The sequence below is a fragment of the Montipora capricornis genome, chromosome 6, assembly GCF_036669925.1.
Source record: "Montipora capricornis isolate CH-2021 chromosome 6, ASM3666992v2, whole genome shotgun sequence".
NCBI classification, from domain to species: Eukaryota; Metazoa; Cnidaria; class Anthozoa; order Scleractinia; family Acroporidae; genus Montipora; species Montipora capricornis.
In genome coordinates, this window is record NC_090888.1 from 5377764 (window position 1) to 5395263 (window position 17500).

The 17500-nt window shown below is 39.0% G+C and overlaps 1 protein-coding gene and 1 pseudogene across 2 annotated transcripts in view; one reads left to right on the top strand and one right to left on the bottom strand.

Moving 5' to 3' along the window:
• Positions 1-17500, bottom strand: part of LOC138053139 (adhesion G-protein coupled receptor D1-like) — a 103312-nt pseudogene that overhangs the window by 26062 nt on the left and 59750 nt on the right.
• The window catches only part of LOC138051360 (uncharacterized), a 10949-nt gene continuing 667 nt past the window's right edge, over positions 7219-17500 (top strand). Inside the window, exons 1-8 of one of the 2 annotated variants that reach the window (XM_068897555.1) lie at positions 7251-7344; positions 10667-10834; positions 11739-11973; positions 12562-12859; positions 13548-13610; positions 13699-13796; positions 14725-14922; positions 15205-15613. In XM_068897555.1, the coding sequence (XP_068753656.1) occupies positions 10800-10834; positions 11739-11973; positions 12562-12859; positions 13548-13610; positions 13699-13796; positions 14725-14922; positions 15205-15613 (1336 nt within the window). In that variant the 5' untranslated portion in view covers positions 7251-7344; positions 10667-10799. Of the gene's footprint in view, positions 7345-10666; positions 10835-11738; positions 11974-12561; positions 12860-13547; positions 13611-13698; positions 13797-14724; positions 14923-15204; positions 15614-17500 lie in introns of both variants that reach the window. The other variant, XM_068897556.1, reaches the window with a different exon arrangement.

Sequence of the window (17500 nt, forward strand, 5' to 3'; positions counted from 1 at the left end):
AATTCGCTCTTTCGGTGCCCTTGGAAGTATCATTGCATTTGCGAGCAAAGGAATTTTTCGTTCTTGAAATTTTCAGTGATAAAAAATGTAATTAAGTAAATCCTAAAATTTATTTTCACACGATGTTTACTAGAACATGAAACTTGTGGGGTGGTGTTAAAAAATGCAGATTAAGTCAAATTAAATAGAAGAAAATAATATACATACAACCTAAACCATTACTAAATCAAAATAATTAAAGCAAAAAATAGATGTAAATAGATCGCTTCCCTAAGCTGAATAATTTGTCTTGTTTTCGCCACGTATTTTAAAAGCTTTACTATCATTGCCCTTCAGTGTTGGAATTAAAGGGCCGGTGTTCCATTGGCTTCAAGTTGTTGCAAACTGTTCAGCCTATTAATTTTTTGCAACCTAGGAGGCTCTAAAGGGTTTCTTACAACTTATGTAAATATCAGGACAATTAAACAGAAAAATTTCATGCTTTTAGTTACTGAAATAAATCATGGATTGACTTATGACAGCGATGTTAAAGTTTCCTTCGAGACAATTTATGACGTCATACTTGTTGCCATGGTAACCAAAGACCTTCCTAAAGCATACCCCTCAAAAGTCAGGCTTTAAAGGAGAACTGAAGATAAAAATGGAATATTTTTTCCCTCGCCAAATTTGTAGTGCCTGACTTAGTTAAAGCAAATATTCCAATATTTGAGGGGTTCCTTACATTTTGACGTCTTTATGAGGCCAGAAAGATCCGTATTGATCACTCGATGGAAGTCCGCCATTTTGCCTGTACTATAGCAGGCTTGGGCGCTAAGCGTGACGTCATTGCGCACAATGAACGCGGGAAACTTGAAAAATGGTTCAGTGCGCTATTGCATGTGGGCTGTTCTAATAGAAGTGTCAGACACCAAAAGAGTTTTCATCGTTTCCCTGTTTAAAATGAAGTCCTTCCCAAAGAATAGATCATCCGAATTTAGAAGGGAAAACTTGCAAAATATCCAGCACTGTCACATATGTTCGGATCATTTCGAACCCTCCGGTTTTGAAGGCATCTTGGCCAAAGCGGTCAATGCGACAGTTGCATGTAATTGATGAAATGTTAACTTTGTGACTCCATCAATTCCATTTATACCCAGTGAGTAAGCTATGTTTTCTTTATTCGGGAGATTTCAGTGGCAAACCCGGCGCCGGAGAAGTGAACCGAAAAGTTGTTTTTGCAAGCAACTGGGAAACGTCATTTCGTAAATGCCATTTGCGCTTCAAGCTGGGTTTTATAAACTCGGCAACGATCACAAAGATGTTTAATTTAAGTTTGAAAATTCGCAAAACCACGAACAGAGTTATGTGTTTACTTCATACATGTTAATCATTTCCCGCAGCTCTCACAATCCACATGCTTGACTGAGACCCATGATGGCAGTTCTAGAATGCTGCGTTACACAACCAATAGCTTGATCTTCCGGCACATCTAATTTAATAGATATTAACTGAACCTTTTATGTAGATCTGTTAGTTAAGAGCTATGAGTATCACTAAATGTCTGTAAGCTAAAGTTTGTCAAATTGAATTGAAATGACAGACAAAACAATACCAGCCAACAGAATCTCGTAGTAATCAAGTTGTTTTTATTGCCTTTTGAATACAATCAATTCACCTGAGATTTTGTTCATAGCTTCCTCTATCTCGCAGCAGGAGATGCATTTCTTTTCTTGCTGTCCCGGCCTCCCAGTTTACGCAAAAATCACAGCTGCACAAAGTCGTATTTCCCCTTCTTGAGCCTTCCCTTTCGGTTGCTTCCTCTTCCTCGGATCCTTAACTTTATCACATTTGTTCGAAAGAATATGGGTCAAGTTCTACCATAAATGCACGTGTATTAACGACGAAGAAAGCGGAGTATTATTATTACACAATAACAGAAGATTTTAGTGAAAACCAGCTACTTGCTTGAGCACAATGACGTCACAACATGGTGGCAGACATTCCTTTTTTGGAAGTAACCGGAAGAAAAAGAAAACAAAATGGCAGCCGTTCAAATTGGAAAAACAACCAAGGATTTCTGACAAGTACAAGGCCTCTCAAGATGAAAAAGGATTTTTTCTTGTATTTTTAGGTGAAGGACGTTATATTTCGACACTAATAAGACAAAAAAAAATTCATCTTCGAACCTTCAATTTTCTTTAAAATTTATCTCTAAAATTATTCGGTGAAATATACTTTTTATAAGCTTTTTTTAAAGTATGCAATATTCTTCACTTCCTTTGCAAATTTGAAAAAAATAAATCTGTATGTGGAAATCAAGATAAAGGGAAAAAGGTCCCTTTAAGATTAAAAAAAAATTTGCGCACTACAGATTTTTTTTAAAAAGGTTTAAATGTTAGGTAAAGTTGAATGCTATTTGTATGAAGACTTTTAACGTAGGTCACCGAGCAAATTTTAAAGATAAATTGACAGTAAACTTGCACCTTTTGTTTCCGGTTCGTTTGATTTTGCGCTGCACTGTGATTCCCGGTGAGGCCCCTGATGTTACCGCTGACCATACTCGAGCGCGTTGCGAGATTTTTGCAGAATCAAATCTCATGGTTATCGTAGCTCTGCGTGACCGTCGAAACGTACCCAGCAAATAGTGGAGCATACAATCTAAAAACGTTCTAAATTGAAACCAAGTGAAACATCGAGTTCATGGTTCGTGGAAGTAGTTTAACAGTTATGATATTATTCTTCTGTTTGATTTAATTTTATCTTAGTGGGCCCTGTAGCTTATCTGTGCAGTGAATTCCTCAGTTTTTCTTAGGCGAGTGAGAAAAAACGTGTCTCTTTTGCCGCCTTTTTTGTGAAAACCACGCATGTGTCATGGCTATAATCTTAGCAAAAAGTCCTTAAACGGCACCGGACGGCGTTGACACAAACGTATTTTTTGGCACGGTGCTCACCGGTTGACCCGTGCCGAGGTTACGTCCGGGAGCTAGGGCGGTGTGGGCACCTCAAACATTTTGGGCATTAGTGTTAAGGCCGGTACACACGAGGGAGCTTGCTCCTGAAACACGCTCCCGAAACACGCTCCCGGGTAAGTACCCCAACCAGTACACACGAAGGACACGACGAGGGAGCTGAATGATGAAACAACCCGATTGGGGCATGGGAACTGTTGTGGATAAAAAAAAAAATAGCTAATTTGATTGGCCAACTGGAGACACGTCATGTCACGGCAAGCAAATCTCAGTACACGTGGGAGCTTGCTCCTGAAACAAACTCGTGCAACAGATTTGCCCCTGGAGCTTGCTCACTTATATCAAACCAGTTGGATATGAGGTAGCAAAACTCGGGAGCAAAAGTTTTGCTGCGCAACATATTTTTTCGCTAGAAATCGTTGGTGCAGACGAGGGAGCTTTGCTCCGGAAGCGTGTTGCAGGAGCGTGCTGCGGGAGCAAGCTCCCTTGTGGGTACCGACCTCTACATTACATTTGGGACCGATACGTTTACACGTCGAAAATTAGGAGTGCTGTGCCTTAAAATCGTCGACAAGGTCCCAAACATTTGACGTGCTGTGGCGATTTTTTAGCGCGTGTAAATGGTTTAAAGAAGCAGAAATTAGGGCGGCAGACTCTTAACTCAGCCGACTGAAAAGGAAAGGGCGATTGCCACAATCTGCGTAGCAAGCCTTTCTCGGTGCATCGCTACGCAAGCTGCAATTCTCACATCTCTGGAAACAATCCAAGAGGACTTCATCAAGGTTAAAGCGTGTGATTATGTCAACTCCAAGTGAAATGAAGATATGATCCTCGCAGTTACAACCGCAATTTACGCAATTGCAATTTAATCCCGAAAAAAAAAAATTCACGGGACTTCAACTGGAAGAGTCGTCTTAGCCGAGGGTCTCAATGGGGTTAACCGATAGGCGTAAAACGACCAAAAATTTAGTCGATAGCCGTAAAAATTGAAAAATTTTAACCGTTAGCCGTAAAAAGGGTAAAAAAAGAAAGGTTAACCGTAAAAGAAAGTGTTCCCTAGATTTGCTACTTTTAAGGAAGGTACTAAACTCACTTATGGTTGCGTTTTTTTATTTCCCGGCTAGCGTGGCCGTACGCACGTTAGGTAAAGCGCCTTTTAGGTGTTGACCAAGTCCCTGGTTCCATTTCCGCCGCTCTCTCGGGGAACTAATTTTTTTTCATAGCGAAAGTGTGGCTTCTTGCTGGGGATTAATATTTGCGATTTTCAGAAGGTCGTGCCCTCGAAACACTAGTGAAACACCACGCAGAGATCTCACTGTTTGTAAAACACTTTGCCGATAAACAACATTTCCCTGTTTTTCTCTGACGCTACGGTAGATATTCCCATACGTAGTCCCTGTTCGGCATCTTCCCACGCAATCTCGATCAAGGCATTTCGGTGGCCAACTTGCTCGGACCAGGTGACCCGAAACGCATTAGCCGTGCGAAATAATGAGGCCTACGGACAAGACAACGGCTGACAGTGGTTCCGTACAGTCCTTCGCTATCATTAAAAACACTAGACACGGGAATTTTGTTATTTTGTTATTTTGTTATTTCACACTAGAGCTAGAAACGGATTATCCGTCTGAGACTAACCTGTGTACAGTCCCTCCCTTCCCGACAGACACCCCTTCTTAGATTTCTTTTCTGAGGGGAGGGGGTGGCTGTACACAGGCTATCTGGAACGGATAATCCCGTCTTCAAACTGTCCGTCGAAATTGAAGGATAAAGTCAGGCGGATTGTTCATTCAAAATTAAAACTACTTCATTTTCAAATTAAGACGTATTTACCTATCTGACGCGAAACATCAAACGGATAACCCGTCTCACACGAATAATCCGTCTCTAGTGTGAAAACGGCCATTTCTGTAGACTGTTCACAGTCCCCTACTTTTTCGTGAGATCGTCGAAATATAGCGCGTCTTACCGTTGATGGAGGCCATCTTGATTTTCAAATGTACCGAGGGAGCGGGCGTCGGGGATTATAGCTATAGGGCGAGGGGGGCGAGCGCTTCCTCCCAAACCACCCCCGTCCCATAAGTAGTTGACACTCATGCAAGATGGCAGCCCGTAACGCAAAGCGCTCGATCTCGACGATCTTACGGAAAAATAGAGGACTGTGAACAGTCTACCATTTCTGTTGTAATGAATGTCGCGCCCCGGCCTGTGAGTTGGGCGTTCGCGTGTGTGCTTTGCTTTTCCACAAAGATTATTTTTAAATTGACTATTGACATTTCTATGTGTAAAATAATATTAGAAGTGGAATACTTTGTAAAAAGTACGATCTATCAAATGTTAAAATTTTTCAAAAGAATAGCTTGTTTCACATGCCGAGATGATCTTAAGACCTTTATTTTGCTTTAAAGATACAAAAAAAAAGGTTAATTAATATTTAACTTTTTGAAACAAAAGAAGTTAATTTTTAACTTTTTTGTTAACCGTAACTGAAAAAAATTAGCCGATAGCCGTAAAAAAGCCAAAATTTTAGCCGATAGCCGTAAATGCCACCACCCCATTGAGACCCTCTTAGCCGTTAATTTCATTTCTATTTCCACAGTTCACATCATTTAGATATCTTTCACTCTTTTCACGGGTAAGATAAACTCAATAAATAGGCCTGCTCCCAATTTATGGATAACAGCGCTGGTGTTAGCGTAGCGCCGAGTTGGTTATGATCATTTCATATTCAGCATGCCCGAGTAGAATAATTGTTTTATTAAAAACCCCAACATCACAACTCTTATATGATATATGGGTACCAACGGTATATTCTCTTCATGTCATTACTAAGGGCCTTTTCATATGAGCCCGGTTGACCGGGCTGGCTCATTAACCGAGATGAAACTGGTTTCTGTTCATATGGTGACTTTCAGCCCGCTTTCCGAGATGAAAAAAATTGAAAAAGTGGTGACGCCACCATTCAGGCGTGAAATCTAAAGAACAAACCTGGCGAGAATTTCTCGAAATTCTTTCTTCTGTCAGTAGAACTATTCCAAGCTTCAGTATCAAAGAAAAGACAATTAAAAGCTCGGTAATGTCCATTCTATCACGAAAATGCATTGTATCGTTCTCCTCCCGGTAACCGGGATGGAGTGTTCATATGGCAAAATCTCCAGCGCCCACTTACCGAGATCCCGTATGGAAAAACCGAGATCTCGGCAACCGAGCTGGCTCGCCTTCTCATATGAACAGATTGAAGTTTTTACAAAGGATTTAGAGGTAAGGCGAGATCTCGGAAACCAGCACCTGGGGCCCGTTTCTCAAAAGTCTTTAAACTTTACGGGCCGTTTTCGGGTGTCACAATTCCGTTTGTACCTCAAGAAAGGAGAGGATTTAATTCGTCAAACTTCACAGTTATTTTTCTTTTTGTTGCCTTAAATACATGTTAAAAGATCGGCGTTCCAAAACAAGCGGTTGGCAATTTCACAAATGGCTTTTCGGGCCCGAAAAGTTTTCGGGACTTTCGAGAAACGGCCAGCCAGGTCAACCGGGCTTATATGAAGAGGCCCTATAAGACATCCACGCTGTAAGAATAATTAATCAGGCAATTAAATTTAAAATAAGGTTTATAGCAACTGGCGACCTGTCAACGATTGTGAGTCCAAGGGGTTGGCGCAATGGTAAGATCTCTGCCTTCCAACCCTAAGGTCCCGGGTTCCATTCCCGGTTCTGCCGAGAGTGGAATATTTGTCGACCTTCTTTCCCGCTGAAGTTCACTCAGCTTTCCATCCTTTCCGAGGTCGGTAAAATGAGTACCAGCATGCATGGACTGCTTAGAAGCGGCTGCAATTTGCGCCTGAATATGCTTCCAGTCCGCTGGGGGTAAATTGATCATTGTAAAGCGCCTTTGAGACGTTTGTGATAAAGGCGCTATATAAATGCACCACTTTACTTTTTTATTTTAAACTAAACTGAGATGAAATGGTGAGAAGAAAGAATAAATAATATATTTTTAATATTAATAATTTTATTATTAAGATTTTTTTATTCAAATTTGTTAACTTATCATTCGGAACTACTTATGGGACTGCGAATTTTGTATCAGGAATAAATGCAATCCCGTTTGCCGAATCGTGAGCTTTTTGTCCCCCAAAAGTAAGTTTTTACTGCATTAATATTTTTTTCAATAAACGATATCCGAAAAATGGTCTTAAAAAAGCAGCTCAAAGCTGAGACATTCCAGTACGCTTAGTCATCTCAAATTTTGAACTTAGGGGAATCCCCGACCATGAATAATATGACTATTATTATGCGATATGTTTTTCGGACGTCAAAAGCTTTCGTTTAGCGAGGAAAGCTTGAGAAATTGAAATCCACTGTGTGGATTCCTCAAGTGAATGATAATAAGCGAAAGGTAAGATTCTCTTTACAGACACATCTGAAAGTCTACGATATTTTTGGTATTGTTACAAAACAAATTTCTAAAACCTCTCTGACTCCGGTGCGTCATAGATCGGCTACCATCATAGGAGAATTTACCAGCGTTTAACGCATTTCAGTCGTACAGAGAGCACTTATATACTAACTATTCGTCTAGTTAGATAGTTATAGTTTGAGAGACGCTTGCCAATGGCATTGATCAAGTAAACTCATGATGTTTTCAGTGAAGACGGAAAAACAATAATCAAAACATTCGATCGTCATCGCTCTCGCCCCCTGAACTTTCCGGACTCTCTCGGCGCGAGTAGTCCTCTTGTTGCTGGTTGAAATGATCTAAGAATGAGTTGCATAGATGCAAAAAAAAGAGGACAAGTTATCCTTGCTGCTTCAGGCATTCAAAGGACAGGAAAGGAAACTAAGGAAAGGAAAGGAACTTTATTTAAAGTGTCTAGTCGGTCTAGCACTGGAGCGCTAATTGAGGGGACACTGTAAACTGAAATTAACAATGAAAAGCAATGTTGGTTTTTGAGGAGAGGGAGTACCCGGAGAAAACCTCTCGATGCAGAGTAGAGAACCAAGGGTAACAATTTAATACCAGTCGATGCGAATGACTTAGATCGGATATTAAATCTAGTTTGGATGCCGGCTCCATCCGTTGAACAAAAAGTCAAGTGATGAATTAATTGTATGAAATCACTTCGTAGCGAAACTGGTACTTAACTAAAATAATAATTATTTAGGAATATTGTACCGTGAGGCGATGTTTATAGATCGTGTATCTTTTTTATTTTGATCGAATTTGTGACTCTGTGAAGACCGCGAGATTGCGACTGTCGCTCGATCTGTCGTTTGTTGTTAGAACGAATATGCATCCGGTGTTTTGTTCTAGAATTTTATGTCGTCGTTGACTATTTAAGCACCTACATCCTCTAATCAGTTTTACCTATATAAGCAAGAAAAGCCTTTTTACAGCCTAAAATTGATAACAGAATCTTTAAAAAAGTTATTTTTAAATGAAAACCTGCTCTTTAGATGCAATAGGAGGAAGGGGCCTTAAAAGGTAATTATTCAGTTTGTTTAGTGTGTTATAATGTTAAATATTTATGATTTTTCGTATGAAATTATATCGTTTACACACTTGTCGCCATGCTAGTTACCAATAAACACCAGATTGTTTTGGGAACGAAATTTCCGGAAATTTACAATCAATTTACACTCAATTAAATCGGCTTTTATCTAGTTTAAAAAATTCAAAATTCATAAATTTTTGCGTGGCCTCTTGGGCTTCTCGAGATTCCCTGATATTTAAAATTCTAGGGCTGTTTCTTGTACCATCGCCATAGTATTTAACGAAAAACGCCAGTCACAAAAGAAAATTGCCCAAGATCTGAATATTAGAATGAATACTAAAAAGATCACTTACAACCTTAAAAATGACTTAGTCGAACGTTCTGTCAATCATGTTATTATTTCTGCTGTCGCCAAAGCAGTGCAATTATTTATTCAAAATGTAATAACCTGTCCACACGTTTCCGGTGATTCTGGCATGCAAATTCGCAATTTTTAAAATCCTCTCTCCACGATGGAAATTTTTTAATACCATCCGAGTCCAAAATCGTGTGAACGGACGAATCCGAATATTTTTAAATTCGATAACGTCGCCGAACATCGGATCTAGTCTTCACAGCGTCAATAGCGCATGCTACGATAGAAAAAACTAACAGAAGAGTCCTGGAGACTAGAGTGAATCCGGATACGGGAGTCCACCCTATGTTAGTAGGGCCTTTGTTTATTGAAATGTGAGCATCGATCTTTTGTTATTCCTAGAAGAAATACATATGAACAATACGGTGCCTATGTTTGGCTCCAATATGCAGAATTTAAAGCAAATGATTGGATAAAAGTTTGAAGAAAATGTTAACTGAGTCATGTGTCATGTTTTTTTCGCTGTCCCGTGTTGTTCTAATTAATAAGCGCTATTCACCGACAAAGACAATTCTGAAAACGATAAAAAACCATTCTCAACATGATAGGTGCAAAAAGCAAGACCAAAGGAATTCGAAGCATTTGAGTCTACCGTATTCGAATCTGCCAATCAGTGCAACGCGACCCTTGGCAGTTCCCAGCCCCTCCTTGCAGTTCCCAACGGTCGCGTTGCACTGATTGGTAGATTCGAATACACTCAAATGCTTCGAATTCCTTTAGTCTGGTTTTTTGCACCGATCATGTTGAGAGAGCTTTTTTTATGGTTTTTAGGATTGCCTTTCTCGGTGAATAGCGCTTATAAATTAAAACAGCACGGGACAGCGAAAAAAAGATGGCACATGACTCAGTTAACATTTTGTTCAAACTTTTATAGAATCATTTGCTTTAAATTCTGCATATTGGAGCCAATCATAGCTACCGTATTGCTCATCTGAATTTATTTCGAAAGATGAAGTTCAAATTCGGCGAAGATATGGGGGCATCTCTAATCGACCGGATGCTGGTGTTTTTAAGTTGAGAATTTCACTGATTTGGCGTCAGTTCCAGCTTAAAGTGGACTAGGTCACGCGCCGGCGGCTGATTGCTATCTGCGTTTTAGCTTGTCTTGTCTCCTTGGCTAGTTCTAACCGCCGAGATCAAATATTCATCTCGCAAAATAGCGCTTAAAACAGCACGGGACGACGAAAAAAAGATGACACATGACTCAGTTAACATTTTCCTCAAACTTTTATTGAATCACATTCTTTAAATTCTGCATATTGGAGCAAATTACAGCCACCTTATGGTTCATCTGTATTTCTTCTATAAATAACAGATTTCAATGAACAACGGCCCTACAAACAGAGGGTTGCTTGCCTGTGCGTCAGCGTAAAAATGTATGAATCAGTACAAAAAAAGGCGCAGAAAATAGAGATTGCTTCCTGATTGGTGAGCGCGTACGATTTTTATTCTCGAGTTATGAAGAATCGCAAGCGAACGAGTGAGCGCAGCGAACGAGTGAGTTTGCGATACTTCACAACGAGTGAATAAAAATCGTACAAAGTGAACCAACCGTGGTGTAATTTATTTATTGAATAAGTATTGAGATATTACTAAATAAATGTTGGGTTTTTAAGAATAATTCCAGTCTAACAGGTTTGTTAAGTTTCATTATACAACGAGCTAATCATCCCAAAACAAGCCATGTATTACTGCACTTGTCCAAGACTTTTCAGTGATTTGTATCAAAGGTGTATATACGTATGTCGTGTAGACCCACATTTATTATAGAATCTTTTCCCCTCTCTCTACAACAAATTATTTCTTTTTAGGAAATCACTGTTTTGCTGCTTCAGCCGCGCGGCCGCGACTGCAGTGGCGGGAAAATGAAGTGATTCTATTGGTCATACGATTTTTCTTCACCAGAGAAGCCTGAGACGATATTTGTCACTAGTGAAGAAAAAAATGTTACCAATAAGACATCACATCACTGGTTTAGAGTGAGTAAATCTCAATACTTATCTAATATTGAAAAGTATCCGGATACGTGAAGACGGGGTTCATATAAAACACCATATATAGTGTCACTAGTGCATTTTGGGGGAGTTTCAAGAGAACGTTTGAGCTCAGCACTGCCACAAAGATTTCGGACATTTTTGATCTACACTATCCTAAAATTAGTTTTAGAGAATTTAACACATGTCTAACGTCAACTTTAAATGTCTTAAATAAAAATTCTTCTCTGTAGGTGAAGAAAACTGGCAGGACCTTTCGCACAGAGACAATTTGAAAGATTCAATTTAGCCTAAATTTTTCAAATTGTAATCCATTTTCAACCGAGCCATCCACAGCGAAAAAGCCTTACAAACAGTTTTAAGACACAAATATACCAATCATTCATAAAAATAGGCCGTTTCTGGAAGGCTTTGTGTCATACAATTAAAGCTTTTAATTGTTCAAAACATGCTTAAGTATCCGTGACCGAGCCGCTTTGTTAATAATAATAATAATAATAATAATAATAATAATAATAATAATAATAATAATAATAATAATAATAATAATAATAATAATAATAATAATAATGTGCCTGCTCAAAGATCGCCCAGACACACTACAAAGCCAGGCAGGACAGGATGCTAAGGCCGATATACCACCGCTTACTGGATAAGTACAATTTCCAGAAAAGTCATCATGAAAAGCTATGTTACCAACAGAGCCTACCTGACGCAGTGCTTGAAAATGAGAAGGCAAAGATATATTGGAATTTGCCCTTTATCCTTGAGAAGCCACGGGAAAATGGAGCTGATAATAGTAATGATAACTATAATGATAATGATAATGATAATGATGTCATTGTTATTATTTTTATTATTATATATTTATTTATTTTTTTAATTTAAGCAACATGACAGATTTGAGACCCATAATAACACACTCTGAGCAAAGCCACACATTTGGAGAATTTTGTCAACACCCCCGCGCCGTGGGTCCTCTTAGCTTGTCAAGGAAGAGTATTCCCGCGCGCTTTTTGGTTGGTCCGTATGTGGCTATTCAATATCGGCTGGAAATTTTGCAAGTTCCAGAGGAGGAAATTTGGAGCTGTGTCATGTCTCCCACTGCAGATGGCTTTGCTATTGTAAGTCAGCTTACGTTATACGTTCACTTTTTTTTTTATATGGTCGATGTTTTCTTAATCAGGATCGTGAAAGGTAAAACTGTATTGAAGTAAATTAAAAGAAGGCTACAATTGATTAATTAATTAATTAAGTAATACTTTTTATGGAGGGTGGGGGGGGGTCTCGCTCAGGAGTGTAAATTGCAGATTTTTGTCTCACTTAAGGATTTTATGAAGGAAAGCCATTTTTTTTTCCATTCTGAAAGGAACTTTACTAAAACGCCATGACACTGTGTGGGTGGTCTAGACCAAACAGAAATCTAAAGCAGTAATCGTTAACATCTTGAGCGCAACCATTATAGCTTTGATTTAGATGATTTTTTTTAGTATGATCTCCTTTAATTTTGGTGTTTGATTATTATTTTTTGATTTTCCGTCGAGCATCACCATCACTTTTTCCACCGGTCCCAATCGTTCTTAGAGATTTTGCCAGTCTCTGCTTGTTTAAATGGCCCCCAGGGAGTTCGGGCATGTACATAAACGAGTGACTGTGATCCTCACTGTCTGTCATTGTTTCAGTTTGCTTGACTACATTTTTCTCCTCTCCAGAACAATGGAACCTATTTCTTAAAGGTGCATATTTCACCAAGTGGATTGATCTTCACTCAAGCTGAAGATTATAATTTCCGGCGAAATCTGCAAGGATCCACAGGAATTGTTATCCTCTTGCTTCCCTCCTCAATACCTAAGGTCTTCACATTCACCGTAAAGCTTTTTTCCTTTGATGGGGACCAGGACTTGTTTGTGTCTTGTCTGGAACAGCAAATTCCACTCCCCGGACCCTGGCTGGAGCAATACCAGGAGGGGCCTGCTATTGAACATCCCATCAAGAAAATCAGGCCTCGAGGTCATTGTCGTTATTACAATGCATTGTTTCAAAATACTAAGATCTTGGGGTCCTGATCGAATATCGGGCGTGTGTGATATGTTACACGTGGTGTCAATCATGCACTTCCTCTACTTTATGTCCATCATTCTCTCCCTTGGGATAATTTTTAGTTTCGCCCCCATCCCTCTGTAAGCTTATGATCCAAGATGGCGGTCGATCATTAATCGCTTGGATTAATTCGCTCGCTCACCCAAACTACTTCTGCTTTGCAGGCTAAGTCGCATTCTTTTCGCCTCAAGGAAAAATCGAAACTTCCGTCCGGAAACTTTGGTTGAATGGATCGCGCCCCAGATTCTAAGTTTAATTCCTTAATTGTGGGTTCCAGTAGAGGATTTCGAATCTTTCATCAGTGTTTTACCGCAGTTGCTTGAAACCTGCAATCTGATTCGCTGAGTGAATTTCCGTTATCGATAAATTTTGAAACAGTGACGGGCGCTTCACTGATGCATGTCACACAACGGTGGAATGAGTAAACTCTTGGTCGATGTTGTGGTAAAAAACAAATACAATTGCGGACTCACTCAGGCTGTGCCTCGTGAGTTCATCACATTCGACCGCTGTGATGATGAATATCGTTGTCGATATGATAAGAGTAAAAACAGCACCAAGCCACAGTTCGACTTGTTAATTTTCATATTTACAACAGGTATGTGGACCAACGAGGCGGGAATGTCAATTGTCAAACGCTTTCAGCGTTTAGCAGATGATGGTAAGTTTTAGGTACATTTTATGTTTTACATTCGGGGTAAGTTTACAGCACTTTGGTCTTGGAAAATGCTTATTTTATTTTTTCTAAGGAATGCGAGAGATCTTCATGGAGAACTTGGAGAGGCTCAAAGAGTATGCTGACACGCATGCGCGGTTCACAGATTTGATACCTCTCGTATTATATGAGGTTTGTCAAGACTGTTTAATCCATGTTTGAAATACCTAGAGTGAAGCATTTCTGGAATAATAGTGTGTTTTTGTAATAATAAATATAGAATGTAATCGTTTGTCTCACGATGTGGTCAGTTAGCGATGCAGATTGCAACGTGTGATCTGTGTGTCTGTATTTTGTCTTATTTGTCTCTTTTGACAAGAGTGGATAAAGTAAGAGAACTTATCCGCCATACATTGTAATCTTCCAGTGAAAAGTATTCGAAATCTATTTCTAGCCCCATGGTCATTTTTAAGTCGGCATCTGATTGGTTAGAAAGAATGCCGTTAGGTAAATTTATACTTGCTGGGTCCAAAAATAGCACGGGTTTGTTCATAAAAAAAATATATTTCAAAGGATTATTATTATTCATGGCGATCGGCTGTGTTCAGTTTTTCACTTTTTAAGTTAAAAATACTCTGTTTTCAGTAGGTATAATCATGCTTCAAACTCATTTTAGTGTTAACTCCTTAATAATATTATTGCGTTTCACTGTTAAATGTGCACACAATTAATGTAATTTTATTCTTAGCTAGAGATGGAGCTCATAGTGGTAATCTATAGTTTTCTAATATGCTTTCTCCCCAGGAAAAAAAAAAACTTAAAAAGAGTTATTTATAAGAAAAATTATTGGTATAGTTACTGTATAAACATAAATATAATGTTTTTTTTTTTCGTTCTGGCAAACAAATCTGAAAATGATTATCATCGAAGTACGAAGTGCAATAAGCAAAAACGAGAGTTCTTTTGATGTGTATGTTTTTGCAACAACAAAGGTCAGTTCCTTCATGTATGACCACATCCCTCACAGCACTGACGCTTGTGTTAAAGGTCATGACGACAGATAACATTTTTTCGCATAGTCCACAAGTACAACTGACTTTAATCTATATCATTTTTACAGCTGGCAGTGCTAGACTTGCACGAAAACCAGATCGAGGAGGCAAAGGAACATGCAAAACACGCCCTGGTGATATCACGGACATATCATTCTACCAATCATTGTTTCCTCCTATCAAAACTCAAGTATCTTGAATCAGCGGTGGCCCGTAGGGAGGGGAATTATGCACGGGCTAAGGAATTGCTTGATGACTCCATAGAGGTAAGAGAGGGAGCGTACTGCTACTTAGCTTTAAGACCTAACAGGTGTTCTTTCCTTTATTTTGTGAATTATGTACGTTACATACGTACATACATATATACGCTTTTTGTTTCAGCAAACGTAATTTTCTTTTATATTTCATTTTGCTCTTTTTTTTCAGTTATGCATAAATGAATGACAAATGACATCAAAAGTACTAGAGCAAGACAACTTAAAAAAGAACCACTGCTGCTGCTTTTTTTCTTAATTAGAAATGAATGATTTCTATCGTCTCTATTTCAGCTTTTGCTACCTTGTGCTGCTGGTGAAGAAACTGCAGAGAACAGATATTGCGTCGCCTCTTTTTATGTAGAGAAATCCGCCAAAATTGGCATCACTGAAAACGAGGAGGCTATTGCAGAGAGTTGCTTCCAAGATATTGAACACCATTTGAATGCTGAAACACGTCCCATCACCAATCGCGTCCAAATTAGAGCAAAGAATAGGCAGCTTGCTTTTTATGTAAAGAGTTCAAGACATCTGAAAGTCCTTGACGTCCAGGGTTGGGTGTCTCAAGAGCATATGGCTAAAGCATTGCAACTGATTAAGGAAATTGAAGAGAGGCTTTTGGTCTTTTACTCCAAAAAGGCACTGTTAAGTGTTGACATTGTCAAAACGGATTACTTCATAAGGGAAAGGAACTTTGTTCAAGGTATAGTACAGCGTTAGAACTAAAAAAAAAATCATTATTTATTCAAAGTTAAATCTAAGAGACACATGACCGATAACTATAGACCACTTTCATGACGTCTGTCATTTTGTTAACTCTTTTCTATGTATGTAAATTGTAAGTAATGGCTTTGTAGAAGTAAATAATTATTGTTGTGAATTGTGCACATGGCAACTAGTTCAGAAAGGTTATAATGAACATACAACTATAAAAGAATAAACGAATGGGCCACCATTATGAAAGAGGTCTATATAGGTGTTATTTACCGGCAAAGAGTGGGTCTGTAATGTGTGAAATGCTATCGTGGTCTTAAATATGCTGTTCACTTAAACATGTCAAAATACGTATATCTAAAAAGCGAAACAAGGCAAATGGAGGAAATACTGCTTGGACTAAAAAAAGCAGGCAGCTTGTTTCTGCATTTTCCCGCCATTATCTTAGGAGACTGATAAGCACTGCTAGACAAAGCAGCTTGCTACCGTCCCTGCCAAATAGGCGCGGTCAAGAGAATATGATGTAAGAGAGCTTATCCCCCACACATGACCCTCTTTCTATGATAATTGTAGAAGAAAGAAAATAGGAAATAAGAGAGCTAATTCCCCATACATTCCCTCTTACTGTGATAATTATTTTAAAGCTATTTTTAGTTCCTCGATTATTTTAAGGTCGACGTACGATTTTTCCGAAAGAATGACGTAATTCATTCTGGGTCCAAAAATAGCAATGCCGAGATCGAAAAATAGATTTCAAGTAGTTATCATGGGGCATGGAGATAAACTTTCTTACTTCATATTCTCTTTGCGCAGTTTAGCTGTTCTCGCTCATTTCCGTTGGATTCGGTGCATGTAAAATTCGACGACCAAAAAGACCGTAAATAGTAGCCGAATGGAAACAGAAAAATAAAAGTAGTAATTGACTCTATTCAAGTTGTAAATACCTCTTACTAACCGAGTTCGAGGTCCTTACTGTAAGTTATGGACCGAGTTTTTTTCCCGTTGATTTATGGCCCAAGAGCGAAGCGCGCGGGCCATAAAACGATGGGGAAAAACGAAGATCCGTAACTTAAAATAATTACCGAGAAAACGAGGTTAGTAAGATATTTATCATATCTCTGAGGTTCATCTGGAAGCGAAAGTTTCAACTGCCATGTAGATTGCCGTGTCAAAATCCGAAAAACTAAATCTTCTTGGCTGTTTGAAATACAGTGAAACCCGGTTAATATGGACACCAAGGGGACATGCCCGAACACATGAATGTTTTAGTGATAAAAAGCTACAGCAGACATTTCGACTAGAAAACGTACGTTGTCTCTTTTTCAAGTTTAACTATACACGACAAGGCCGTGAAAGAGCATGAAGGCTACGAGCAATGACCGCAGCAAAAAGCCAAGGAAGTGAAACTGCAATAGGAGGCAGACTACAGTTTTTGACACGGGACAGAGAAAAATTGTCCGTTGTCCATATCAAAATGCGTCCGTATTAAGGACAATTTTTCTCTGTCCCTTGTCAAAAACTGTAGTGGGTAAATTTTGGAGAGAATATATGATCTTTTTGTCGGGGCAAACGAAACGGTTCGCTATATACGGGTGTCTGTATTAAGCGGGTGTCCGTAGAGCGGGGTTACACTGTAGTTGCTTGCAAGATTCAAACAGTTTTACAAGTTTAGGTAACTGAAACGACATGAAATACTTGCTACATAACGTTTTATCGAAATTCTAAGTTTAGCGGGCCGTACTGTAGAATACTGCCCGCTGATTTAGCCAGCGCACATATTATCTGAGAAATACAATAAAAGTCCGAAAAATAACAATGATGACCCTTTCCAAGTCGTACTAAAGTCGTGCTGAGTTCAAATCATACGTACTTTCTT